The sequence below is a fragment of the Choloepus didactylus genome, chromosome 17 (assembly GCF_015220235.1).
Source record: "Choloepus didactylus isolate mChoDid1 chromosome 17, mChoDid1.pri, whole genome shotgun sequence".
In the NCBI taxonomy this organism is placed as follows: Eukaryota; Metazoa; Chordata; class Mammalia; order Pilosa; family Megalonychidae; genus Choloepus; species Choloepus didactylus.
The window spans coordinates 38,157,357-38,182,678 of NC_051323.1; the positions used below are offsets into that span (position 1 = coordinate 38,157,357).

At 40.3% G+C, this 25,322-nt stretch overlaps 2 protein-coding genes across 5 annotated transcripts in view; one reads left to right on the forward strand and one right to left on the reverse strand.

The window, feature by feature from the left end:
- Positions 1-23,112, reverse strand: part of ACYP2 (acylphosphatase 2) — a 320,771-nt gene extending 297,659 nt beyond the window's left edge. Inside the window, exon 1 of the mRNA XM_037806461.1 lies at positions 22,985-23,112. The gene's annotated coding sequence lies outside the window, so the exon portion shown is untranslated. The remainder of the gene's footprint in view (positions 1-22,984) is intronic.
- Positions 23,113-23,376: 264 nt separating this feature from the next.
- The window catches only part of PSME4 (proteasome activator subunit 4), a 123,266-nt gene continuing 121,320 nt past the window's right edge, over positions 23,377-25,322 (forward strand). For all 4 annotated transcript variants that reach the window (XR_005212299.1, XM_037806422.1, XM_037806423.1 and 1 more), the window contains exon 1: positions 23,377-23,628. Coding sequence is in view for 3 of the 4 variants with exons in the window: in XM_037806422.1 (XP_037662350.1) it covers positions 23,387-23,628 (242 nt within the window). In the remaining variant the exon portion in view is untranslated. The remainder of the gene's footprint in view (positions 23,629-25,322) is intronic.

The following is a 25,322-nucleotide window of genomic DNA, read 5'->3' on the forward strand; positions in this document are numbered from 1 at the left end:
TTCAATAAGACTGTTTTTAAAAGTCACTCTTCATGTAAGTAGGACATGAAGTGATAGATGTCCTAGCATGCTATCAGGAATTTTATAAAAAAAGTACACTCAGAAAAATAAACAACAATTTGTTCCTTGTTCATTCTGAGAATTAAGACAATCTCTGTCATTAAACAGTTAGTGGGACTCAAAATTGAGACCACCTAGGTCAACATGATTTGACTATTTGTATATGGAAATTCTTGCCCATTGAGATAAAACTGTAAATCAATAAATATCATTGCTGTTTGCTTCAGGAAATATTTCAAACCAACTTTTGGAGCAAACAGTTTGCTGATCTGAGCAAACAGCTCTACTACAATAATAAATTGGATAAATAGGATAATAAATAATAAATAGCATAATAAATTGCTTACCTGGGCAAAGAACTTACTTTTCAGACATTTTACTTATCAAGACTCATAAGTCCCTCCCTCACTGTGTTCACCAATCCCAAACTATTATCTAATAAACTTTGCTCAATCATAATCAGTTACTTGCCTTGAAAGATGAGCCGTAAACTCTTTAAGACCACACCTCAAAGCCCTGTAAATACTCTACCTTAACTTTCTTTTTTGAGCCATTAAGACCCTAGGTTGTGTTCTTTTATGCTGCTGTAAATTTAGGAATTTTGGCTTTCCTTGTCAACAAGTTTCCCTGCTGGTTTTTGTGGAGAAGTCAACAGTCAATAGTCCTAAGAAAGTATTTAATTACAGTTATAACTTAATTTTGTTAAGATAATATGAACTTTTCTTCATAGTTTTTGTTTCATTCAAGATAAATTCCCACTCAAACCTTTTTTCCCTACTATTTAATATAAAACTGCATTCCCTATTTTAAGTGGATTCACTTCCTGTAGACGTTTTCTAAACAAGTCATCCTTAGATAGAGCAGACTTCCTGTATCTATAAACCACATGTATCTGGACCCTCTTTGGCAGACTCTGCTTTCTATACATCCATCTCTGAAAGCAAGACTCATCACATCAATGCTTTCTGAAAATAAGATCCAAATGCGTAAAGAGTGATATGGAAATTGATGTATCCCTAAGAATCTTACTGGGAACTAGAGGAGAGGGACCTCTGTCACATAGCACATGGCATTTCCCTTTCCTGAATCCCTTTCAAAATCTCTTCCCAAGTCTCTGTTTGAGGTTCCTAGCTTCTTCCTTCCTCCATGCAGTCTCTCTTAAAAGCCCATATATTGTCCTAAGCCATTTTTAAACTCCAAATCAAAAGCTGTAAGCCAAATGCAGCCTCCTGTCATTCTGCTACCTTCCCTTTAGGCTTCAATTTATTTTCCACAAACTTTACAATTTCACATTCATATATTTATTCTTCTTTTATGTAGGCTAGGAAAGATATTTTATATATATAATATACATATATGCTGTGTGTATGTATTCTTTTCTCCCTTTTCTTTCCTCTCTTACAGTTTCCCAATTTTTTTTCTGTTCAAGTAATACAAAAGAAAATCTGGTCTGATGATTAAAATAGTGAGACATAGGTTATGTTCTCCTAATTTTCCATGCCACTTAAGCATATTACTTGGTTTCCACTTGCACTATCTTTTTTCCTGCTACCTGTGGGAAGGGAACAAGACATACAGGAATTGAAAAAGGCATGTTTTGATTTTTTTAAAAAAGTACTATGAATATACATAGAATAATTTTTTCCCAAACTGTAAAGTGGAGAGTTGTTTTAGCTTCTCCCAGGTTATGTCTGTGACCCTTTTTACCTTTTCAGAGATCCTTCACTCCAATTCCAAACTCCCAGATTTTCATCAGAGAAATCATCATCCCCATCCAAGCCTGGGTGAATCTCTGGAGCAATGAAATCCCTGCTTCCTTTATATGGGGTCGGATACAGATCAACACCTACAACGCACATAACCTCTTCAAAGTGACTTTTTTTTTTTTTTTTAGCAAGGCATCTAGCAAGTCTCTAATTTTTCTGAAGCTAAAGAAGTATTATTCATTTGATAGTTGTATACAGTTTTCTATACCTAGAGATGGAGATATCACTTCTCCCTAGGAATAGATTTGTTTTTGGGAAGTCACTAGAATAAATCCTTTGGCCATCCAAATCCAACTGTCAAGTATCTACTTCTCTGCCAGTTTATATATATTATGTCTGTCCCCGAGAAAAAGCCACATGCTTTGATGCAATCTTGTAGGGGCAGATGTATTCATGTTGAGTAGGTTGGAACCTGTTTGTTTAGTGTTTCCATGGAGATGTGACTCAATCAACTCTGGGCAAGATCTTTCATTGGATTATTTCCATGGAGGTGTTGCCCCACCCACTCAGGATGGGTCTTTATTGGATCATTGGAGTACTTTAAAAAGAGTCACACAGGCCCAGCCGCAGAGCAGCTGCAGCTAAGAGAGGACAAAATGCCCCAAGAGCAATGCTCTGTAGAACGCCATTTTGAAACACAACCTGGGAGCAAGCAGATGTCAGCCACATGCCTTCCCAGCTAACAGAGGTTTTCCAGATGGCGGTGGCTTTTCTCCAGTGAAGGTACCTATTCTAGTTTGCTAATGCTGCTGGAATGCAAAACACCAGAGATGGATTGGCTTTTATAAAAAGGGGTTTATTTGGTTACACAGTTACAGTCTTAAGGCCATAAAGTGTTCACGGTAACACATCAACAATCAGGTATCTTCACTGGATGATGGCCAATGGTGTCTGGAAAACCTCTGTTAGCTGGGAAGGCACATGGCTGGCGTTTGGCTCCAAGTTCTGGTTTCAAAATGGCTTTCTCCCAGGGTGCTCTTCTCTAGGCTGCAGTTCCTCCAAAATGTCACTCTTTGCTGCTCTTGGGGCATTCTTCCTTTCTTGGCTTCTCTGGAGCAAAAGTCTGCTTTCAACAGCCATCTTCAAACTGTCTCTCAGCTGCAGCTACTCTCTCAGCCCCTGTGCATTCTTCAAAGTGTCCCTCTTGGCTGTAGCTCCTCTTCAAAATGTCACTTTCAGCTGCAATGAGTTCCTTCTGTTTGTCAGCTCATTTATATGGCTCCACTGATTTAATTCAGACCCACCCTGAATGGTCGGGCCAACACCTCCATGGAAATGATCCAATCAGTCATCACCCACAGTTGGGTGGGGCACATCTCCACAGAACCACTCAAAGAATTACAATCTAATCAACACTGATAAGTCAGCCCACACAAGATTACATCAGAGATAATGGCATTTGGGGGAACACAATACATTCAGACCGGCACAGTACCCTTTATTGATGCCTTTACCTTGGACACTTCATGGCCTTGAGACTGTAACTTTGTAACCAAATAAACCTCCTTTATAAAAGCCAATCCATTTTAGGTGTTTTGCAAAAGGGCAGTGTGCCAGTTTGAATGTATTATGTCCTCCCCAAACACCATTATCTTTGATATAATCTTGTGTGAGTGGACCTATCAGTGTTAATTAGACTGTAATTCTTTGAGTGTTTCCATGGAGATGTGCCCCACCCAACTGTGGGTGATGATTCTGACTGGATAATTTCTATGGAGGTGTTGAACCGCCCATTCAGGGTGGGTCTGAATTAAATTACTGGAGCACTTTATAAGATCAGACAGAAGGAGCAAGCAGCTACAGCCAAGAGGGACACTTTGAAGAAAGCACAGGAGCTGCAGATGGGAAACAGTTTGAAGATGGCTGTTGAAGGCAGACTCTTGCTCCAGAGAAGCTGAGAGAGGACAAATATCCCAAGTGCAACTAAGAGTGACATTTTTGAGGAACTGCAGCCTAGAGAAGAATATCCTGGGAGAAAGCCATTTTGAAACCCGAACTTTGGAGCAGACGCCAGCCATGTGCCTTCCTGCGGGACACTGATTACGTGCTTCAACTTGGCGGGCCTGGGCTGGGGGACTGGATCCACCCCTGGGGAGGGTAGTGGGCACGGGCGACAGCGCCCTCTACAGCCCCCCGGGCCTGGGAAAGTGAGGCCGGAGGCAGGCCCCATTTCCTCACCCAAAATACCAATGTTAGGGGAGGCTTGCCGGAGGGAACCGCCTTTTCCCCACCCCCTTATCTTGCCCGGACACTCCCCGTTGCCGGTGCAACTCCCATTACCACCAGTGCGCATACATTGTTGCCAGACACCGTTACCGGAGCAACTCTCGCCCCTTTTCAATCAACCTCCGCGCTCTCTCAGAACCAATCCAAGCCTTTTACCTCTACAGCTACCCCGCCCCTAAACGCCCGATATAAGCTTGTACTCTCCCCTAATAAACTCTCTTGGTTTCTTCACCCTAAAAGAACCGTGTCCCGCCTGTTCCTTTCTCGCCGCCCTCCATACTTTGCACGCCTCCCGCCGGGGACCTGGCCAAGTCCCCCGCCTCGCCCTCGCCTCCGGGAAAGAGCCCCCGCCACCGGTACCCTCGGAGCAATCCTGAGAGCCTAGGATTTAGCAACCGGCCGCCACCCTCCCCCAGACGAGTCAACTGCGACCGCACCTTCCCAGCTAACAGAGGTTTTCTGGACACCATTGGCCATCCTCCAGTGAAGGTACCTGATTGCTGATGTGTTACCTTGGACACTTTATAGCCTTAAGACTGTAACTGTGTAACCAAATAAACCCCCTTTTATAAAAGCCAGTCCATCTCTGGTGTTTTGCATTCCGACAGCATTAGCAAACTAGAACAGGCAGCATTAGCTAACTGGAACAACTTCTTATTTTGAGAGAAAACTTTGAACTGACACCAAACTTGGTGAAGGTGAAGAGTGGTCTTTTAACCAGTAGATCGGTGTCTTCTGGAAACCTTTTAGAAATACAAATTCTCAGGCCCCACCACAGACCAACTTACTCAGAAATTCTGGGAGTTGAAGCCCTCTTTCTTTTCTTTTGTTTTTTTCCAAGACAGAGTTCTTGATTGTCAGTAATAGTAACCAATTCTGGCTAACTTAAATGGAAGATGAATTTATTGGAAAGTACCAGGTACCTCACAGAATTGATGAGAAACAATGAGCAACATTCTTAGATAATGGACTGGGACCCAGGGAGTAAGGGTGGCAAAAACAATGCAGTAAAGAAGCTTCTGCCACCATGAACATATGCTACCACTGCTACTTGACAGAGCTGCCACAGTAGGTGGCCACTGCACCTAATATACTCAGCCATGGATGCCAGACTGCCTATACAATAGCCACCATAGACTCAATATCATCTATCATTCCTTTTTCTTTGCATCACTTGCTCAAGATTCAAAATACATTGCTGACAAATCTGAGTCACAAGACAATTAGGGAGGTAAGTAGAGGGTGAATCTCACCCCTTAGGCTTCCAAAGTTAGAAGTAGGTGACTACTTCTGACCAAGACCTAGATAATGAGAAATTTCCTAAATCTACAAAGTGGATTCAGATGTTGGGTAGCCAAAAACAACTGCAGATGTCCACTACTGTAAGTGTTGTGAATAAAGTAAATTAGGTATATTTTTAGCAGGACCATGCCCTAGCAGAATTTAGGCAAATAATTTCTTTCATTACTAAATATGGACTTAATAACTATTCACAAAACTAACTCTTTGTTCTCAAGAGAATTTTTTTTTTATTCAAGTATTTGCTTGCAGTGGATCGTAAGATGGATGATGCCAGCAGGTACATGTTGGCATGACAGTCTTTTCACTGAATGTTTGAGTAAAGACTGAAAATAAGTGACTGGATTCGAAACATTGCTATGTGGCCTTGATTCCTGCCTTTCAAGAGGTGTTATTTAAAACTGAATTACCTGGACATTCAAAGGCCAAACAAACCCCAAAACAAACAAGAATCATGACCTAAATGTCACATTTATACAAACATTAACTTAAAATAGATCACAAACTTAAATGTAAAATATAAAGCTAGAAGACTTTTAGAAGAAAATCCTTAGATGAAAATCTTTAGAATCTAAAACTATGCAAAAAGTTAAAGAGTTCTTAGGCTTGATATCAAAAGCTCGACCCACAAAAGGAAAAACTGATAAATTGAACTTCATCGAAAGTAAAACCTTTCACTCTGCAGAAACCTCCTTAGGAGGATGAAAACAAAAGCTACAAACAGGGAGAAAATATTTGCAAACCGCATATCTAACAAAGGACTAGTATCTGGAATATATAAAGAATTCTCAAAACTGACCAGTAAAAAAAACTAATAATCCATTTATAAAATGGGCAATAAGACATGAACAGACATTTCACCAAAGATGATAAAGGTGGCAAATAAGCACATGAAACATTTTCAACATCATTAGCCATTAGGGAAATGCAAATTAAAGCCATAAAGAGATATCACTATACACCTATCAGAACAGTTAAAATAAAAAATAGTGGCAATACCAAATGTAAGTAAGGATGCAGAGAAATTGGATTACTCACCCATTGACTAATGGGAATGTAAATTGTACAGCCACTCTGGAAAAAAGTTTGGCAGTTTCTTATTTAAAAAAACAAACAAACATGCCACAATCATATGAGCTAGCAATTGCACTCCTGGGCATTTACCAAGATAAATGCAGATTTATGCTCACACAAAAACCTGTAGATGAAAGTTCATAGCTGATTTATTTGGAATACTTCAAAACTAGAAAGAATCCAGATGTCTTTCACCAGGTGAACAGTTAACAAACTATGGTATATCTACTTCATGGAATACTATACAGCAATAAAAAGGAATAAACTATTGGTACACATAACAACTTGGATGAATCTCCTGGGAATTATGCTGAATGAAAAAAGTCAATCCCAAAAGGTTACATTCTATATGACTTCATTTTATAAAACATTTATTTGAAATGACAAAATACTAGAAATAGGGAACAGATTAGTGATTGCCAGGAAGTAGGGAAGTAGGAGGGGGTGGGGAGATGGGTGTAGCTATAAAAGGGCAACAGGAAGTAGCCTCAGAGTGATAGAACTCTTCTGTATCTTGACCATATTGAGGTAAATATCCTGGTTGTGAGATTGGATTACAATTTTGCAAGATGTTACCAATTTTCGGAAATTGGGTAAAGAAATTGGTAATAGGGATCCCTGTGCATATTACAACTATATATGAATTTAAAGTTATCTCAAAATAAAAAAGATTAATTAAAAAAACAAAACAAAACAAAGCACCAGAAAAATTGAATTATTCTGGTTCTGTGTCCAGAAAGCCAGACCCCACACTATGGGTGGAGGTTAGAGTTTTTTCCCATACAAAACACTTGTGTTCACTACTGACTATCCAGAGATCCAAAATGAAATGGTCTGGAACTGTAAAAGAAAGGAGTTACATGTTCTCTGGGGCTAAATGGGAATTAGGAACCAGCACTTTGTGAAGAAGCCTGAAGCTCCTTCTTTTTTTTTAACTTTTTATACCTATATAAAAGCAAACTATACATATATAAGTGTATATAGCTCAATGAATTTTAGCATACTACAGACACCCATATAACCAGTCCCCAGATGAAAAAACAGAGTAGAACCAGCAGTGCAGAAGCCCCTCTCATGCCCCCTTGCATTCACTACCATCAAGGGTAACCACTGTGATTTCTAACACCACAGATTAGTTTGACCAGTTTTTGAATGGGGATTATACAGAACATGGTCTTTCTGTCTGGCTTCTATTGCTTCAACATTGTTTTTGAGATTCATCCATATTGTTGTATACATTTATAGCTTTTTCATTCTCATTGCTTTATGGTATTTCATTTTACAAATATATCATAATTTATCCATTTTACTGATGATAGGCATTTGGGTACTTTCTTGTGATCTTTTGAATAGTGCTGCTATGAATATTCAAGTAAATGCCTTTCAGTGAACAAATGAAATCATTTCCATTGGGTACTGTCTAGATAGTGGTTGCTCCAACAGGCTGGGTCCTGGAGCGAGGACAGGACAGGGTCCTCTCCTGACTTGAGAGGGAATATAGTATATATATATATATATATATATATATACAGAATATAGTATAAGGGAATAATAAATCTTAAACCACTGAGATCTGGGGATTATTCATTAACACAGCATAATTTGGCCCAATGTGTTGATACAACCAGCACTCTTGTCTTGTTCCTGACTTTAATGGGTCTACTTCCAAAGTTTCACTAAGTATAAAGATGATCACTCCAGGGAACTAGCTTAGCAGAGGCAAAAGTCTGGGGCTGGGAGTGACTATAAAAATATAAGCACCCCAATCCTCCAGAATTCACAGAAATATTGGCTGAGACATTGAATTTTCCAGTCTGTGGAGGGAGTTTGAATTAGTTCTGTCTAGAGGTTTTAATAGGTAGGGAGACACCAGCTAACATTTAGTTAAAATTTTAATTTAGTTATTTATATGTCTGTCAGTTTTCTAGACAGTGAACTCCTTTAGAACAGCTACTGTCATTCATCTTATGAGCTCAAACTTGGCACACAATAAATGCTCATTGAATTAATCAATATTAGTTCACTCCAGACAATAGAGATTTGATATATTACCTCTCTAATGAGTCTGTAAATTCAAAAAAGATTCTGCTTAGTACAAAGATGTAAATGGTATCAGGTAAAATGTGAGTGTTTTGCTGACTACTCAAATTATACTTGCAGACAATCCCATTCGCTGCCTGTCAGTAAAGCATGTTCTATTTATACATTCAAAAACTGGGAGTAGGTGGAAAGAGTGTACATTCTTTTTGTGTATTAGTTATTATCTCTCCACTGCATCTATTGTTAATTTCTTCAACTTCCATTAAAATATACATCTCTTTACTATTTTTGATTATGAGGGAAACTGTGAACTCCTATATTATTCACAGCTTGTCAAGGAGAAACATAAAAAACTTCAGTAGTTTTGAATCTTGCACTTAAATATCAACTAGTATTTTTTAAAATGCTAAATTATTTTTTATAATAAATTTTATTTTGAAATAAGTTCAATCTTACAGGAACAGTTGCAAAAACAGTACAAATCCCATACATAGAACTCTATCATACCCTGACCCCCCTCCCCCGATACCCCGATCCATCACCTTTAAGATCCTGTCACACCACCGTCTCTTTCTTTCCCTCCCTCTCCCTCCCTCCCTCCCTCCCTAACACCCATAATCTATTGCTCTGTCCTCCGAACATATGAGAACAAGCTGCACATATCTTTGAACAAACAATATAATTCACATACACCCTTCCCATGGACAAGAACATTATTTTATGCAATCTCATTAAGCACAGCTAAGAAGTTCAAGAAATTCAACATTGATATAAAGCTTACATTCTATATTTCCTTTTTTTTTTTTTCTTGTGTCCCATCTGTGTCCCTTTGAGCCTCCTCTCCTCCAAACTCAGATCCCATCCAGGATCATCCTTGGGATTTAATTGTCATCTATTTAGACTGTCTTATTATTATTATTTTTTTCAAATGTGGAAAGATATATATAGCCTAAATCTTCCTATTCCACCCCTCCCTAGCATTCCATTAGTGGGATTAATCACATTTAGAATGTTGCAATGCTATCACCTTCTGACCATCCATTTCTAGAAGTTTCCCTTCACCCCAAACAAAACCCCTACTCTCATTTCTTAACTCCCCATTGCCCCTTCCCCCACTTCTTGGAACCCCTACTCTACTTTTCATCTCTTTGGTCATATTCTCTGATACTTTCTTTGTGTTTGCCATGGGGCTTAAATTTAACATCTTAAATCTATAACAATCTTGTTTTTCTTTGATAATAACTTAACTTCAATAGGACACATAAACTGTGTTCCTATACTCCTCCATTCCCCCACCTTTATGTAGTTCTTGTCAAAAATTACATATTTTACATTGAGTCCAAAACCACAGATTTATCATTACAGTTTATGTATTTTAGATCCTGTAGGAAGTAAATAGTGGAGTTATAAATCAACAATACAGTAGTATTGGTATTTTATATTTACCATGTGATCGTCACTGGAAATCTTTATTTCTTCATGTGGTTTCAGTCAATTGTTTAGTGTCCCTTCCTTTCAGCCTGCTTAGGGCTACTAAGTGATCTACTGGTGATGAAGTCCCTCAGCTTTTGATTATCTGGGAATGTTTTCATCTCCCCCTCATTTTTATCCTTCAGGTGTTTGTGAATTCTCCAAGTCTCTGATGGTTATTGACTTCTATTTGTATTCCGTTGTGGTCAGAGAATGTGCTTTGAACAAATTCATTTTTTTATTTTTTATTTTATTGAGGCTTGTTTTTATGTCCCCGCATACAGTCCATTCTGGAGAAAGATCCGTGATCCCTAGTGAAGAACGTGTGTCCCAGTGACCTGGGATGTAATATTCTATATATGTCTATTGAAATTCTCTATATCTCTCTCTCATTTCTTTGTTTCTGTGCCGGTAGGGCTCCCTTTAGTATCTGAAGTAGGGCAGGTCTTTTATTAGCAAACTCTCTCAGCATTTGTCTGTGAAAAATTTAAGCTCTCCTTCAAATTTGAAGGAGAGTTTTGCTGGATAAAGTATTCTTGGTTGGAAATTTTTCTCTCTCAGAATTTTAAATATGTCATGCCACTGCCTTTTCGCCTCCATGGTGGCTGCTGAGTAGTCACTATTTAGTCTTACGTTGTTTCCTTTGTATGTGGTGAATTGCTTTTCTTTTGCCGCCTTCAGAACTTGCTCCTTCTCTTCAGTATTTGACAGTCTGATCAGAACATGTCTCGGAGTGGGTTTATTTGGATTTATTCTATTTGGAGTTCGCTGGGCATTTATGCTTTGTGTATTTATATTGTGTAGAAGGTTTGGGAAGTTTTCCCCAACAATTTCTTTGAATACTCTTTCTAGACCTTTACCCTTCTCTTCCCCTTCTGGGACACCAATGAGTCTTAAATTTGGACGTTTTATTTTATCTATCATATCCCCTGAGATCCATTTCAATTTTTTCAATTTTTTTCCCCATTCTTTCTTTTGTTCTTTCATTTTCTGTTCTGTGCTCCTCGAGGAGGCTGAGTTGTTGTTCAACCTCCTCTAATCTTGTATTATGAGTATCCAGAGTCTTTTTAATTTGGCCTACAGTTTCTTTAATTTCCATAAGATCTTCTATTTTTTTATTTCCTCTTGCAATATCTTCTTTATGCTCTTCTAGGGTCTTCTTTATGTCTTTTATATTCTGTGCCATGCTCTTCTTCAAGTCCTTTATATCCCGTTCCATGCTCTCATTGCCTGTCTGCACTTCTTTGATTAATTGGGCCAAGTACTGTGTGACTTCTGATCTTTTGATTTGAGTGTTTGGGTTTGGGTTCTCCATGTCATCTGGTTTGATCATATGCTTTAAGATTTTCTGTTGTTTTTGGCCTCTTGGCATTTGCTTTACTTGATCTTTAATTTGTTAGAATTGCAGCTTGGTGACATACACTTTCTCTAACTAACCAGCAGATGGTGTCCATGAGTCACTTATTCCCCTAAAGTCAGTTCTCCCCAACTTTGTGGTGTGTGGGGATCTGATTCTTGTGGGGTCCAATTGGTGCACTTAATTTGGGTGTGTTGTCGGTGCTGTCTGCCCTCAATGAGGGGAGTGTGCCTGAGTGGTTAGGGAGGAAGGGCAGGTTTAATAATCAAACCTCCCAGGTGTTCCCAGAGATTTAAGGCTGTTCTCTGCCACTGATCCAAAAGTCCTTGGTATTTGCATAGGTTCCCTGGGATTTCCGAGTGGCTCCCCCCTCCCTGCTGTGCTTTTCCAGGATCTCTGCTGAGGGAGGGAGGGCCATGCCACGTCACAAGTGTGCGCTGGCCTCCAGGCAAGCCCTGGGCTGCCGGGCTGTGTATGGGCGTTCCCAGCCCGCTTCAAAGAAGGTTGAATGGGACGCGTTAACTTCCCCTTTTCCGCACAGCTCCGCCCTCCCAGCTCCAGGACAATCAGCCGTGGGTGTATTCAAGGCCACTGTCCACGGCCGATATTGTGTCTTGTGAGCAGTGCTGCGGGAAAGACTCCCCGTCAGCCTGGGTTTCTTGGCTCGGCTCTGTGCTGTGTGTTCAGCCCTGGGCAGGAATAGCCCCGCCCGCTGGGGAGATGGCTGCAAGTTGTGCATTTTTTGTTTTTTTTTTTTTTCTCTCCTTTTGGCTCCCCTTTGCTCCCCTGGACCCAAGACAATCAGCGGTGGGTGTGGGAAGGCGTATCCTCCACCCGAGACACCGAGGCGTTAATCCAGACCGCTCCTGTCTTATCTGCAGCTGTTCCCGGGCTTCTTTATTTTTTTTTTAAAACACCAACCCACTGTTTCCCCACACCGCAGCGTGGCCGAGGGACTCAGCTGACTCACTCACTCGTTTCAGAATGCAGACTCCTGGTTTCACCAAAAGCACATTCCCTGTGGTTTTAGCAGACCTTGCCCGGCTGGTGCTACTCTGGAAGTGGTGTTCTGGGTCACTTTCTGGTTTTTTATCTAGTGTTTTCCATGGAGATGATTTTTGCTCTGTCTCACCTAGCCGCCATCTTAGGTCTCTCCCTTGATAAATTATTTTTTAATCACTAAATAAATATTGTCTTTTAGCTAGGCATCACCAATGGCCAACTATGTGATTTGATTTCAGGGACTCTAAGACAGCTCTTAATTGCCCGCAATTGCTCCCTTTTGCTTCCAATGATGCCTGATATTTTAGAATTAGAAGGTTATTCTTTAAGAGTCTTCCAGTTCCAGTGGCATGGCAGCCTGAGCCAGTGCAGAAACCCTCTGTGCTGGTCTGGAGCTGTTACATACTCCAGAAAAGGCCATGTTGTTTTAATCCATCCCTGGGGGTGCATATCTATTGTGGGTGGGACCTTTTGGTTCAACTGAGATGTGACCCAGCACATTTAAGGTAGGTTTTAATCCTTTTACTGGAGTCCTTTATAAGAGCTCAGAGAGTAAACACACACCACAGCTCGGAGAGGAGGCCACTGGAACCAGAAGCCGAAATCAACAAGACCTCGGAGCGAAGGACCAGCAGACATAGTCTATGTGCTTGCTATCTGACAGAGGAACCCTGGATCCAGCAGCCTTTCTTCAGAGAAGGTATCAGTCCTGTTGATGCCTTAATTTGGACATTTTCATGACCTTAGAACTAGAAATTTGCAAGTTAATAATCCTCCTTGCAAGTCAATCCATTTCTGGTATATTGCATTCTAGCAGCTTTGGTAGACCAAAACACCCTCTTCTGTAGAAATGCTGGATTAAATATAAAAACAACAACAAATGACAACCCTGGATGAGCTCACACAAAAAAGGAAAATCTCTAGGTGTCAGACATGAAGAGGAAGGAAAAACCAGAAGAGTAAGTGTGCAAGCTGACTCTACATCAACTTTGGGGCAGAGTTACTAGATCTGGAAACAGTAAGTGACTTGGGTTTTTTGTTGTTGTTGTTGTTTAAATATGAAAAATAAATGGGTTTTAGCTGACCACAAATAATATAACCCAAGATTTATTTGAAATTTTCCTAAATGCTAGGGATTTTTTTGAATTATATACACATAAAACCAATGAATTTTTACAAGACTCTGAGAAGTTACTACTCTTATTCCCATTTTATATGTAAAGAAACTGAGAAACAGATGTTTAGCATTATTCTTCATGCCTTGATTTTCCGATTATTCCACAAATAATTAGTTGACTTCTAGGCTTTGGAGAGGTTATCAGTAATTAAGAAGATTCCTGCTGTCAGAGAGCAAGAAATTGGAAAGAGAGAGAAAAAGAAGTTAATTATAATACACTAGGAAGAGTTCCATACGAGAGGTCAGCACACAACCCCAGGGGGGATGGTTATCCAACTCGTTTTTTGAGAGGGTCAGTGAAAGCTTCCCAAGAAAGTTATCCCTAGGGCTTAGATGTGGTGAATGAGAAAGAGTTAGCCTGGAGAAGCAGGGGATGAGGAGAGAGCTCTCCAGTTAGAGGGAACAGCAGGCACAAAAGCTCTGAAGTGAGAGAGAGATGAAGAGCTTGACTACAAAATCATACAAAGAACAATGAAGAAAACAGTTACATATTTATCTCAGAAATAAGACCTAAGGGAAGTGTGATAGCAAATATTTTTGAAGGATTTTTATATGGAGACAAATTTCATTCCACATTGTTACAGAAGAATGACCAAAAGAAATTAACATGCAGGAGTTAAAATTTGATGGTTTACAATTTAAGATTAAAAATAAACTTTTCAGCAATTAGATTGATCTAACAGCAGAATGTCTTTTAGATCCCTGTTCCTGGAGGCATTTAATCACAAGTTGGAAGACTTTTCTTTCTCATGAATATTGGAAGGTTATTTTTCTTTCTTCCATTGGGAAGAAATTTAATTTGTTCTAAAAAATAGCTACATGTCCCCCAACCCTGAAAATATTTTTGGATTGATGAGGGTGATGTTAGGAAAAGATGGACAATGGAATGTACACTCTAAATTAGCTAAGCAGAGAATTTGTACAAAAGGATATTTATCTGATAGTGTTTGAAGTTCAATTTGTGAGCAATCTTGTAGCTCCTGAGTCAGAATTCTGTGTACTTTGAAGTAGGAGTAAAGAAATATAAAACCATAGTTTTATATAAATTTTCAGTTTAGAGATAGAGAGTAAAATACATACATCACTGGCAATGCTAGACAATATTTCTCAGTATCCTAGACCTTTTATTTGATAGGTACATTATTGAGGGACATAACTTTTAACATCTACCCAGGGATAGAAGTTGATGCCTTGGATCTGAGGGAGTTGGAAGTAAAATACTACATAAAGGCAGAACACTCCAAGGGATGAATTCCCAGACCTATAACTTGCACAGCATAGATATCTAACTCAAATGAACATAACTATTGGTACTAAGCCTGTGATACTTCTGTGGATTTGGGGCAAGCAAACAAACAAAAAATTGGTCTGGAGTGACATTCTCACAACACAGGTTGTGCAGAATTTCCACAGGGGAAAATAAAACCTTCTGAAGATGAACTCATTATATTAAAAATTACAAAACACAAGTAAAATATCTGCCATGATCAAAAGTCACCAAACACTTTGAGATGATTAAAAAGAATATACAGGAGATGGAAGAAGATGGCGGCATAGAGAGGGGTGGTAGTTAGTCCCCATGGAGCAACTAATAAACAACCAGGATAAACTAGTAAATAATCTGGAAAAACTGCTGGGGGACAACCATGACTGTCCACACACTGTGCACCAACCTGCATTGGGAGGAATGCCTGAGATAGCTGCATGGAATCTGTGAGTAAAAACTGCGGACCCAAACTGGGAGCCCCCTCCCCCCATGGCAGCCTGAACTGCAAAGCCTCGCTGTGATAGAGAGCAGCTCTCTCTGAACAAGCGAATATTCCTCAGTCTAGCTCCAACTGGGGTTTTAATTGGCAAACGTGGACTGCTTAACACAAGCTACAAATCCCCAACAAGGAGACAGAGGCTTTTAGTGATGACTGACCTTGAACAGACAGGGGAATTCTCCTTCCCGGGAGGGAGAGCCCAGAGGACCAGGTGCTATCTCTGGCTGATGGGTGAAACTGGGGGCTGTGGACCAGCCCTGAAAGGGGGCTTTCTGGCCCTTTTTCTCTCTCTCAACCTGAGTGACTCAATGGAGAAAGCTTCAGCCATTTTCAGTTTGCAGCTCTCTGACCCAGACAAGGGTGGAGATAGCAGAGTCAGAGAGACAAAGAACCAATTTAAATGCAAATGATAACTCCCTAGGGGTTATATCTTCCCTAAGAGAAAGGAGGTGGTGCCCAGCTATACTATCCGCCTTCCAATCAGAACCAGACCCCAGAGCCTGGGAGAAAACAGCCAAAACAGAAATTAAGGAGGCCACACCTCCTTACAACAGTCAGGAGCTACAGGCTGACAGGTGCCACCTGCTGGGCAGTTTAGGAAAAGCACAGTGGTTTGAGGCCTCACAAGCCCATTCTGGTCTGGGAAAACCTGACTGGGGTAACCAAGGAAACCAAATGTCTAGACAACAGAAAACTACAACCGACACTAAGAAAAATGAAGTTATGGCCCAGTCAAAGGAATAAACTTACACTTCAGCTGAGATACAGGAATTGAAACAACTAATGCTAAATCAATTCAACAAGTTTAGGAATAAATGGCAAAAGAGATGAGGCATATAATGAAAACACTGGGTGTATATACGGCAGAAATCGAAAGTTCAAAAAAACAACTGGCAGAATCTATGGAAATGAAAGGCACAACACAAGAGATGAAAGACACAATGGAGACATACAACAGCAGATCTCAAGAGGCAGAAGAAAACAATCAGGAACTGGAGAACAAGACACCTGAAATCCTACACACAAAAGAACAGATAGCGAAAAGAATGGAAAAATACGAGCAACGTCTCAGGGAATTGAATGACAACATGAAATGCATGAAGGTATGTGTCACAGGTGTCCCAGAAGGAGAAGGGAAAAGGGGAAGAAGCAATAATACATGAAATAATTAATGAAAATTTCCATCTCTTGTGCAAGATATGAAATTACAGATCCAAGAAGCACAGCATACCCCAAACAGAATAGATCTGAATAGGCCTACGCCAAGACACTTAAGAATCAGATTATCAAACATCAAGGATAAAGAGAGAATCCTGAAAGCAGCAAGAGAAAAGTGATCCATCACATAGAAAGGAAGCTTGATAAGACTGTGCAGATTTCTCAGCAGAAACCATGGAGGCAAAAAGGAAATGGTGTGATATATTTAAGATACTGAAAGAGAAAAACCACCAAGCAAGGATCCTATATCTGGCAAAACTGTCCTTCAAATATGAGGGAGAGCTTAAAATATTCTCTGACAGACAATGACAGAGTTTGTGAACAAGATACCTGCTCTACAGGAAATACTAAAGGAAGCACTACAGATAGATAGGAAAAGACAGGAGTGAGAGGTTTGGAACACAATTTTGGGTGATGGTAGCACAACAATGTAAGTACACTGAACAAAGATGACTGTGAGTATGGTTCAAAGAGGAAGGTTAGGAGCATGTGGGACAACAGGAAGAAAGAGGAAGGATAAAGACCGGGACTGTATAACTCAGTGAAACCTAGAGTGCTCAACAATTGTGATAAATGTACAAATATGTTTTGCATGAGGGAGAACAAAAGAATGTCAACCTTGCAAGGTGTTAAAAATAGGGAGGTACTGGGGGAAAAATACAATCAATGCAAACTAGACTAATAATTAACAGAAACATTGTATTATGCTTCTTTTAATGCGGTGAAGGCAGTATACCAAGGCTAAATGCATATAAGAGGGGGAAATGAGGGAGGGGTATGGGACTCTTGGCATTGGTAATGTTGTCTGACTATTCTACTTTACTTTAATGCTATCTTTCCTTTTGTTGCTTCCTAGCTGTCATGGTTTGTTTTTGTTTTTTTTTCCTCTCTCTCTTCTCTGTTTTTCTCTCTACCTTCTTTGACCCTTCCTCCTGCTTTGTTGAAGAAACAGAGATGTTCTTATATAGAGAGTGGTGATGGTGGTGAATACATAAATACATGACTATACAGGAAACCATCGATTGTTTACTCAGGACGGAATGTATGGTGTGTGAATAAAACTGTCTTAAAAAAATGGGTTGAGGAAGAAAACTTGAGGGCACTATATTGAATGAAATAAGTCAGACACATAAGGACAAATATTGCAAGGTCTCACTGATATGAACTAATTATAATATGTACACTTATAGATATGAAATATAAGTTACCAGGATATAGAAAGAGGCTAAAGAATGGGGAGCAGTTGCTTATTATCAGCAGGATGTTCAACCAGGTTGAACTTAAATGTCTGAAAATGGACAGAGATGATGGTGGCATGCTGTGAGAATAACTAACAGTGCTGAATAATCTGTGAATGTCGTGGAAAGGGGAAGCTCAGAGTCACATGTATCACCAGAAGGAAAGTTGGAGGTTAAAAGATGGGAATGTATAAAACAGTGAACCTTGTGGTGGTCAATGTACATGATTAACTGTACAAATATTAGAAATCTCTTTCATGAACAAGAACAAATGTATGACACTATAACTAGAAGTTAATAACAGAGGGGAATAGAGGGAAAAAATATATACCTATTACAAACTATATACTCCAGTTAGTAGTATTTTAACCTTCTTTTATCAACAGTAACAAATGTACTATACCAATACTATGAGTCAATAATTGGGGGGGTGATTAGGGGTATGGGAGGATTTGAGTTTCCTTTTTTTGTCTTTATTTCTTTTCTGGAGTAATGACGATATTCTAAAAATTGAAAAAAAATTAACTGTGGTGATGGACGCACAGCTGTACGATGGTACCGTGGGCAACTGATTGTACACTTTGGATCTTTGGATAATTTTATGGTATGTGAACAATCTGAATTAAAAAAAAATACAAGACGCAGGTCTTGGGGAGAGAAAACACAAAAATAATTCCAAAAATTTAATAATGGAATGACTAGAAGAAGATTTGCACTATTAGTAAAAATATTGGTGTGGAAAGAAGAATTTCAATCCCTGTTCACTGTGTGGGAATTTGAGTTGTTCAATATAAACAAATTGGTTTCTTAAAGAATTTCCCAAAATTCCTGGTGGCTAGCAAGGGGTAACTACTCTGTTGATTACATAAATAAAATCCTTGCAGAAGTGGAAAAAAAAAAAAAAAAGAATATAAAATATATCTAAAATGGATTAAAGAAGTCACTAGAACCACAAAGAAAGAACAAAACTCAATGAAAAATGGAATAGACAGATTTGGAAAAGAACTAAATATAACTGCTAAAATTAAAAATACGGTCCCTGAAATTAAAAGCTCACTGGGCAAGTTAAATAGCAGATCAGACAGAAGAACAAAAGAACAAAGAATTCAAGAACTGGAAACAGATCCAATAAAGTTATCCAGATTGAGGTAGAGAGACAAAGATTTGAAAATTCTAAGTAAGAAATATGTAAATTAGAATCAGAAGGTATAATATATGTCTATAGGAGGAATTCTACAGGGAGAGAAGAGGGATAAAGACATTTTAAAAAGTTAGTAGCTGAAAATTTTGCATAACTGATGAATGGTATGATTGTTTTGGTTCCAGAAACTCAAATCCCATGCAATATAAATAAAAATAAGCCCACCACATTGTACTAGCTACACCATAGTAAAATGGCTACATGCCTAATAAACAGAAAAATTGTAAAATAATCATAATAATCAGTAATAACTGAAAATAATAATCATAAAATAATCATTCCTTTAATACAATTTCCTTCTTATTAAAAACTGAATTCTGAAAATACTCTAGTTAAATGAAGTAAAGTGGATGGTATGAGAGTGATTTTTGGATGAAAAATTCAAAATGTAAAAATCATATAGGAATTTGAAAAAAAAATTCTCAACATTTCTCAGAGTCAGTATTCTTGTGCCTTTGATAATTGTGACATAGCAAGAGTTTGGATATCTGATATGGAAAAATAAGTCATTCTAATATAATTCGAATACTTCTAAAGATTATGTACCTGGGAACAGTGATTCATCTACTTGCCAATGTATCTCCAGACCCAAGTATATCTTATATAGGGAAAATTACAGCAGGGGAAGGCATAACACTAACAATCTATCTTTATTCCATTAGCTGGTGCTAAGTGGATTATCAAGAAGTGGGACAATAACTATATCGATGATATATATCTTTATTTTTTAGAGCAGCTGTAGGTTTACAGAAAAATCATGCAGAACGTAGAGTTTCCATATACTACCTCCCTCTGTTCACACACACAATTTCCCTAACATTTTGCCCTAAATGGTACATTTGTTACAATCAGTGAACCGATATTATTGTAATTACATTAAGAAAGCTGACAGTTTACATTAGAGTTCACTCTTGTGTTAACCAGTTCTATGCTTTTTTGTTTTTTAAATTTTTTTTGTGGTAAATCTATACAACATAAAATTTCCCATTTTAAGCACTTTCAGGTATACAATTCAGTGGTGTTAGTTAGATTCACAATGTTGTGCTATCATTACCATCCATTACAAAGCTTTTCTACCACCCCTAACAAACTGTACCAGTTAACATTGACTCCTTATTTCCCACTGCAAGCCCTGCCCCTGTATTCTAATTTCTGACTCTGAATTTTGCATATTTTAATTGTTTCATATAAGTGAGATAATACATTATTTGTTCATATCTGGCTTATTTCATTCATAATGATGAATTCAACATGATGTCTTCAAAGTTCATTCATGCTATAACATGCACTTCATTGCTTTTTATGGCTAAAAAATATAAAGACATAAATATTTACTGACAATTACACCTGCCAATTCCTCCAGCTGCAGGGGCAACCTTTCTTTTCAGAATATTTTCCAAGAAGGGCTATTGTGCTTTCTGGGTCTTCCAAGAAAAGCAATATTTTGCTCCCTTGAAGGGTCTGATAAGAAACCAAAGTCGACCTCAGGGTCTGGCTGAACCGATTATGGGCTGTTAGACTCCGGCAGAGATCCTGGGCTCCAAGAGATAAAAAGTGCTTGGTAATAGGACTGAAAGGAAAAAACTGATCCTAGGCTTTAGGTTACTGTCTCCATTGATGAGTAGATTAGGTGACCTGAGAAACTTAAATTCTTCCAACTTTCTCACCTGAAGGGGTTTCAATAGTCTTTTCAATTAACTTCAGGTATAACAGCAGGGAGAGACTTGATCAAAGTTTTTCAACTTTTGCATTCAGATATCCATCCCCAGGGAGGCTGACATCACCTGGAACTGCTTCTTTGAAATCTTAAATCTAAACATTCCTGTTCTTCCAGATCCCTTGCTCAAGCTAATCCTTCCATATTGTCCTTTTACCTCCTCAGGATCCGTAATCTCTCGGCCCCTCTATTCTTTCCCTATCAGCCTTCTCTCTTCCCTTAGCCTTCAACCAACTAAAGACTTTAACCATTCCCTTTCAAATATTCTCAAATCAATCATCTATATTTAGAGGGAGTCCCGAATAAAACAATGTAGGTAAAACACCGGCAGAGAGAAGTGCTCAACAAGTGGTAGCTGATACCACTACCATCATCACCACCAACAAGGAAAACATTCTCTTGCTCCCTTGTCATTCTGTCATACCAGTTATACAATCTTGGACTGTTAAACATTTTTGGAAAAAATCACTAAATTGTACACAAAAATGATAGTAAATTCATGCTTTCGGTCTTAACTCGGTACTTATCCATGCCAAGCAATTCTACTGTTTCTCTAATTAATTTTCTGATTTTTGAGACTACTTTAACTCTTTTCCAGTCTCTTCATATCTCCAACCCACCACTTCCCCTTTCACTCTCATTGTCTTGCTTAAAAAAAAAAAAAAGAAACCATCAGAAATGTACTTCTTTTAACTTCCAGCCACCAAATCTGCTAACCTTCCTCCATCTGCATCCACCTATCCTTCCTGCCTTTCCTCCTGACGATGGTAGCAGTCTGGTTTACTGTTAAGGATCAACTCCTCCACATCCCCTCCCACTCTTATCCTTACCCACATATCTTGCCTTTCTCTCCACTGGTCCTTTTTCATAAATATTTAAATTTATCCCACCTTCAAAAACTCACTTTTATTACAGATATTACAGATATGTCCTTATCTCTCTCCAGTTCTTCTATCCAAACTTTTCAAAAAGGTTATGCACATTTGCTGCCTCTATTTATTTCCCATTCATCCTTTGTCACTGTAATCTGGTCTCCATTCCTAAATTCCACCAGAACTGTTCTTATCTAGTTTATCAATAACTCCAATGAACCCTTCTCAGGTCAGCCTTCATTTCCCTGTCAGCCTTATTTGGCACTGTTGATTCTATCTGAATCATTCTCTGGTTTTACTGATGCTCACTCTCCTAGAACTCCTCCTACCTCTGACTGCTCCTCCTAAGTCTTCTCGTGGTCTACTTCCTCTTTCTCTGCCCATCCTTAAATGTCGGGGTTCCTCAAAGTTCGATCGAGGGTCCCATTCTCTATTTCTTAACTCCTCTTATCCCTCCAGATCTATATGTCAAAATACTTACCTATTCCATAGGCATTTTGTCATTTCTGCCTTTAAACCTGCTTCTGCTCCTGTGTTCCCTATCCCTGTGAACAGCTTTCTTCAGTCAGAAATTTGGCATCATCCTGTCTCTTCTTTTTCACTCTTCACTTTCAATCAACTACCAAGCTTGACCAAATCATTTCAACTGACATCTAGGCCACCATTAGTCACCCAGATTATGGCACAGTCTCGTAATGGATTCTCCAGTTTACAATCTTGACAGTTTCAATCCATTGTACACACAAAGCTAGTGTTTTCTAAAATGCAAATCATATCATCCCACTCCTATGCTTAAAATCAATCTTAAGCAGTTTCTTGTTGCCTTTAGGATAAAATCCTAAACTCCCTAGCATTTCCTTCTCACTCAAATTTTTCCACCCTCCTCCTTTGCAAGCCATCTTCAACAATCCCTGACTTCTCTGAACTTGCAGAGTGTATGCTTGCAGCCTCTGAGCTGTTTCCTCTACTGGAATATACATTCTCTTCACTTCTTTTCCTAACCAATTCTGTACTCAAAACTTAAGTATTACCTCTAGGACCCACCTGACACCCCTCCAATTTGTACTACTCCTGAGTTCTCAAAGCATCCTGTACTTACCTAGCAATTAAGAACATTGTCTTGTAATTGTGCATTTCCTCGACTATAAGTCCCTGGAGGGTAGAAACAAGGTGCTCTTAAAACGTTCCCTGTCAGGAGCCTAAACCGAGAGCCTGACGCGTTCAATGACTTAACTATTCCTTCTTGGGACGGATGGCGGCCGGAAGACCAAAAAGATGACGGCTTAAAAGGGACACAGTAAAAATCTGTAAGTAACAAATGGGATGGATACAGGGTACATAGGCTTTTCCAAAAACTCTTGTATCCTAGAACTAGGGGTTATTCAGGGTAGGGGACCGGACCAACTCCCTCGCGGGGAGCCAAGGCGAGTTCGGGCTCCCGAGGGCCGCCACAGGAAGCACGCGACCCTGGGCGGGGCAAGACAATAGCTTGGAATTCTACCTCGTGTTTCCGGTGGGGTGGTCTCGCGCACTGCGGGTGAGGCCCGGGGGTGGGAGCCTGGCCCGTGGCGGAGAGGGCGCGGCCCCCGGGACTCCCGCCGCCGCCACCGCCTCCCCGGTCCCCGTCGCCCCGCCCCGCCCCGCCCCGGAAGTGACTTAAGGTCTGTCCGGAACCTCCGGGCCCGGCGGCTGCAGCGTCATCAGCCTCGCCGGTACGGAGCGGGCGGAGCGGCCGCTGCCTCAGTCAACGAACCGGGGACCGCGCGGGGGCTAGCTGTCCGGCCGAGGGTGACGGGCCGCCGGCGGCCGCGGGGGACGACGACGCGGAGGAGGCGGAGCCCGGAGAGGGGTGGGGGTCGGGGAGGGCTAGGGTGGGAGGGGCTAGTGGGGTGCCCCTGGGCTCATGGAACCGGCCGAGCGGGCGGGCAGCGGGGATCCCCCGGAGCCGGGCGGGCGTACCTGGCCGGGCCCGCGGGGCTTTGTCCCGCAAAAAGAGATCGTCTATAACAAGCTGCTGCCCTACGCGGAGCGGCTGGACGCCGAATCCGACTTGCAGCTGGCCCAGATCAAAAGCAACCTGGGCCGGGCCGTGCAGCTCCAAGAGCTGTGGCCCGGAGGCCTCTTCTGGACCAGGAAACTCTCCACGTAAGTGCCCGGACTGGGGGCTAGAGGCAGAGTCTCAGTGGGAAGGTTTACGGGGGTCCCGGACGACTGGACTCCCACCTCTGCCCCATCTCTAGCCAGTGGTCCCATGCAATGGTCCCAGAGGCTGGGACACACTCAGACCACCTACCTGCTACTTTTCTACGGGACCTCCCCTGTCCTCATCGGTCCTCCACGTCCTCCCCTAACTGCTTCTCCCCACGGGTTCGGGTTGTTGTCTTCTGACCTGCGGGGCCCCAGGGAGCCGGAGGGCACCGTGCCCCGAGGGGAAAAGATGAGCTATCCTCGAGGGTACTCCGTAGACCTTTGCCTGTGGGTAGATAGGATTCTTCTTTGGGGAAGGACCTCTTGACTCCCCCGATTCTTTCTTCCCCTACGGTCCCCTTCTCTTCATATCCCCAATTCGCGTCTAGTAACTTTCTGCCCTCAGTTTGTGAATGGGAAGAAGGCTGTAGGAAAACTTACGGGTTCTCTTTTTTTGGGGGTGGGGGTGGGGGTGGTGGCAGTTGTGTATTTGTTGAAACGATTCGTTTCAGATCAGCCCTTGGGCAGCGCACTGGCCACAGACTAGACGTTAATGTTGAGTCTAGAACCTTGTGTAAGTGTATGTTGCCCGCCTTATGACATTTCCTTTGGAAAGACCCTTAATACTAAGGAAAATAGGAAAGAAAGCTGTAAAGGTGTCCAAGGCATTATTAATATCAGGCTTGTGTTAATTTTCGAGTCACTCAGGAGAACAGATTACCTAAATTTGTTGGAGTTCTGTTCTTTTTAATGCGTGAACTAGCTGTAAGCTATAGTGTCACTGAAATTAGAAAAAAGCTACAGTGAGGGAAAGAGGTTAGAGACTTTATTTGCTAGAAGGGATTCTTCACTGTGTCAGAAGAACTTTTAAAAAAATATTGCTGTAGCATGTTTGATTAACTATACATAAAATATAGTAACATTGTATGTTCATGCTTGAGGTTATGGATGGTTGAAAACGCAAGAGATAAGTCGCTTAGATAATGTTTACCCAAATTTGCTGAGTGAACTGGGTAATGACTCAGGGTTTTATAATGCAATAGTCTTCCCTAGTTTTCACCAAGGTATGGTTTTTATCTGCCAATTATTAGGGCTGTGACAAATTTCTTCTTTCCTCTTAGGGAGGTGGGAATAATTACCTTTTTAATTAAAAAACAAAGCTAAAACACTTAGTATGCCCTCTTCTAAGAATGATCATAAAATGTCAAGGTTAACATCCCTCCTCTTGACTAGAGTGTAAAGAAGTTTGTGGTTTTAGGATCCATAGAAGATTTAGGGGGAAAGAGGAAAGCAATACTGAGAAGATTCACTTTTAGTCCATACAGGAAGAATCTTCTATAAATGATTAAAATTCAAGTGAGCCTCCTAGATGTTTGTGTTCTCTAGGTACAGTAAAAATAAAGTTATATTGTCAGTTCCAGTAATTTCCGTTGTTTGACTTCCCAGACAATACTGTTTTTGTGGACACGAACAGATCTTTTAGATGTAGAATATGTAAATAAGCCAGTGTGTGAATGCATATCTAGTTGGGATTTATGAACTTAGAATCTACAAAGGCATATTTTCTGAAATATTCATTATTAGGTTTATTAATTAGCACTAGGCCTTGTTTTTTGCCTTATTCAGTTTACCTAGAAAGGGCTAAATACAAC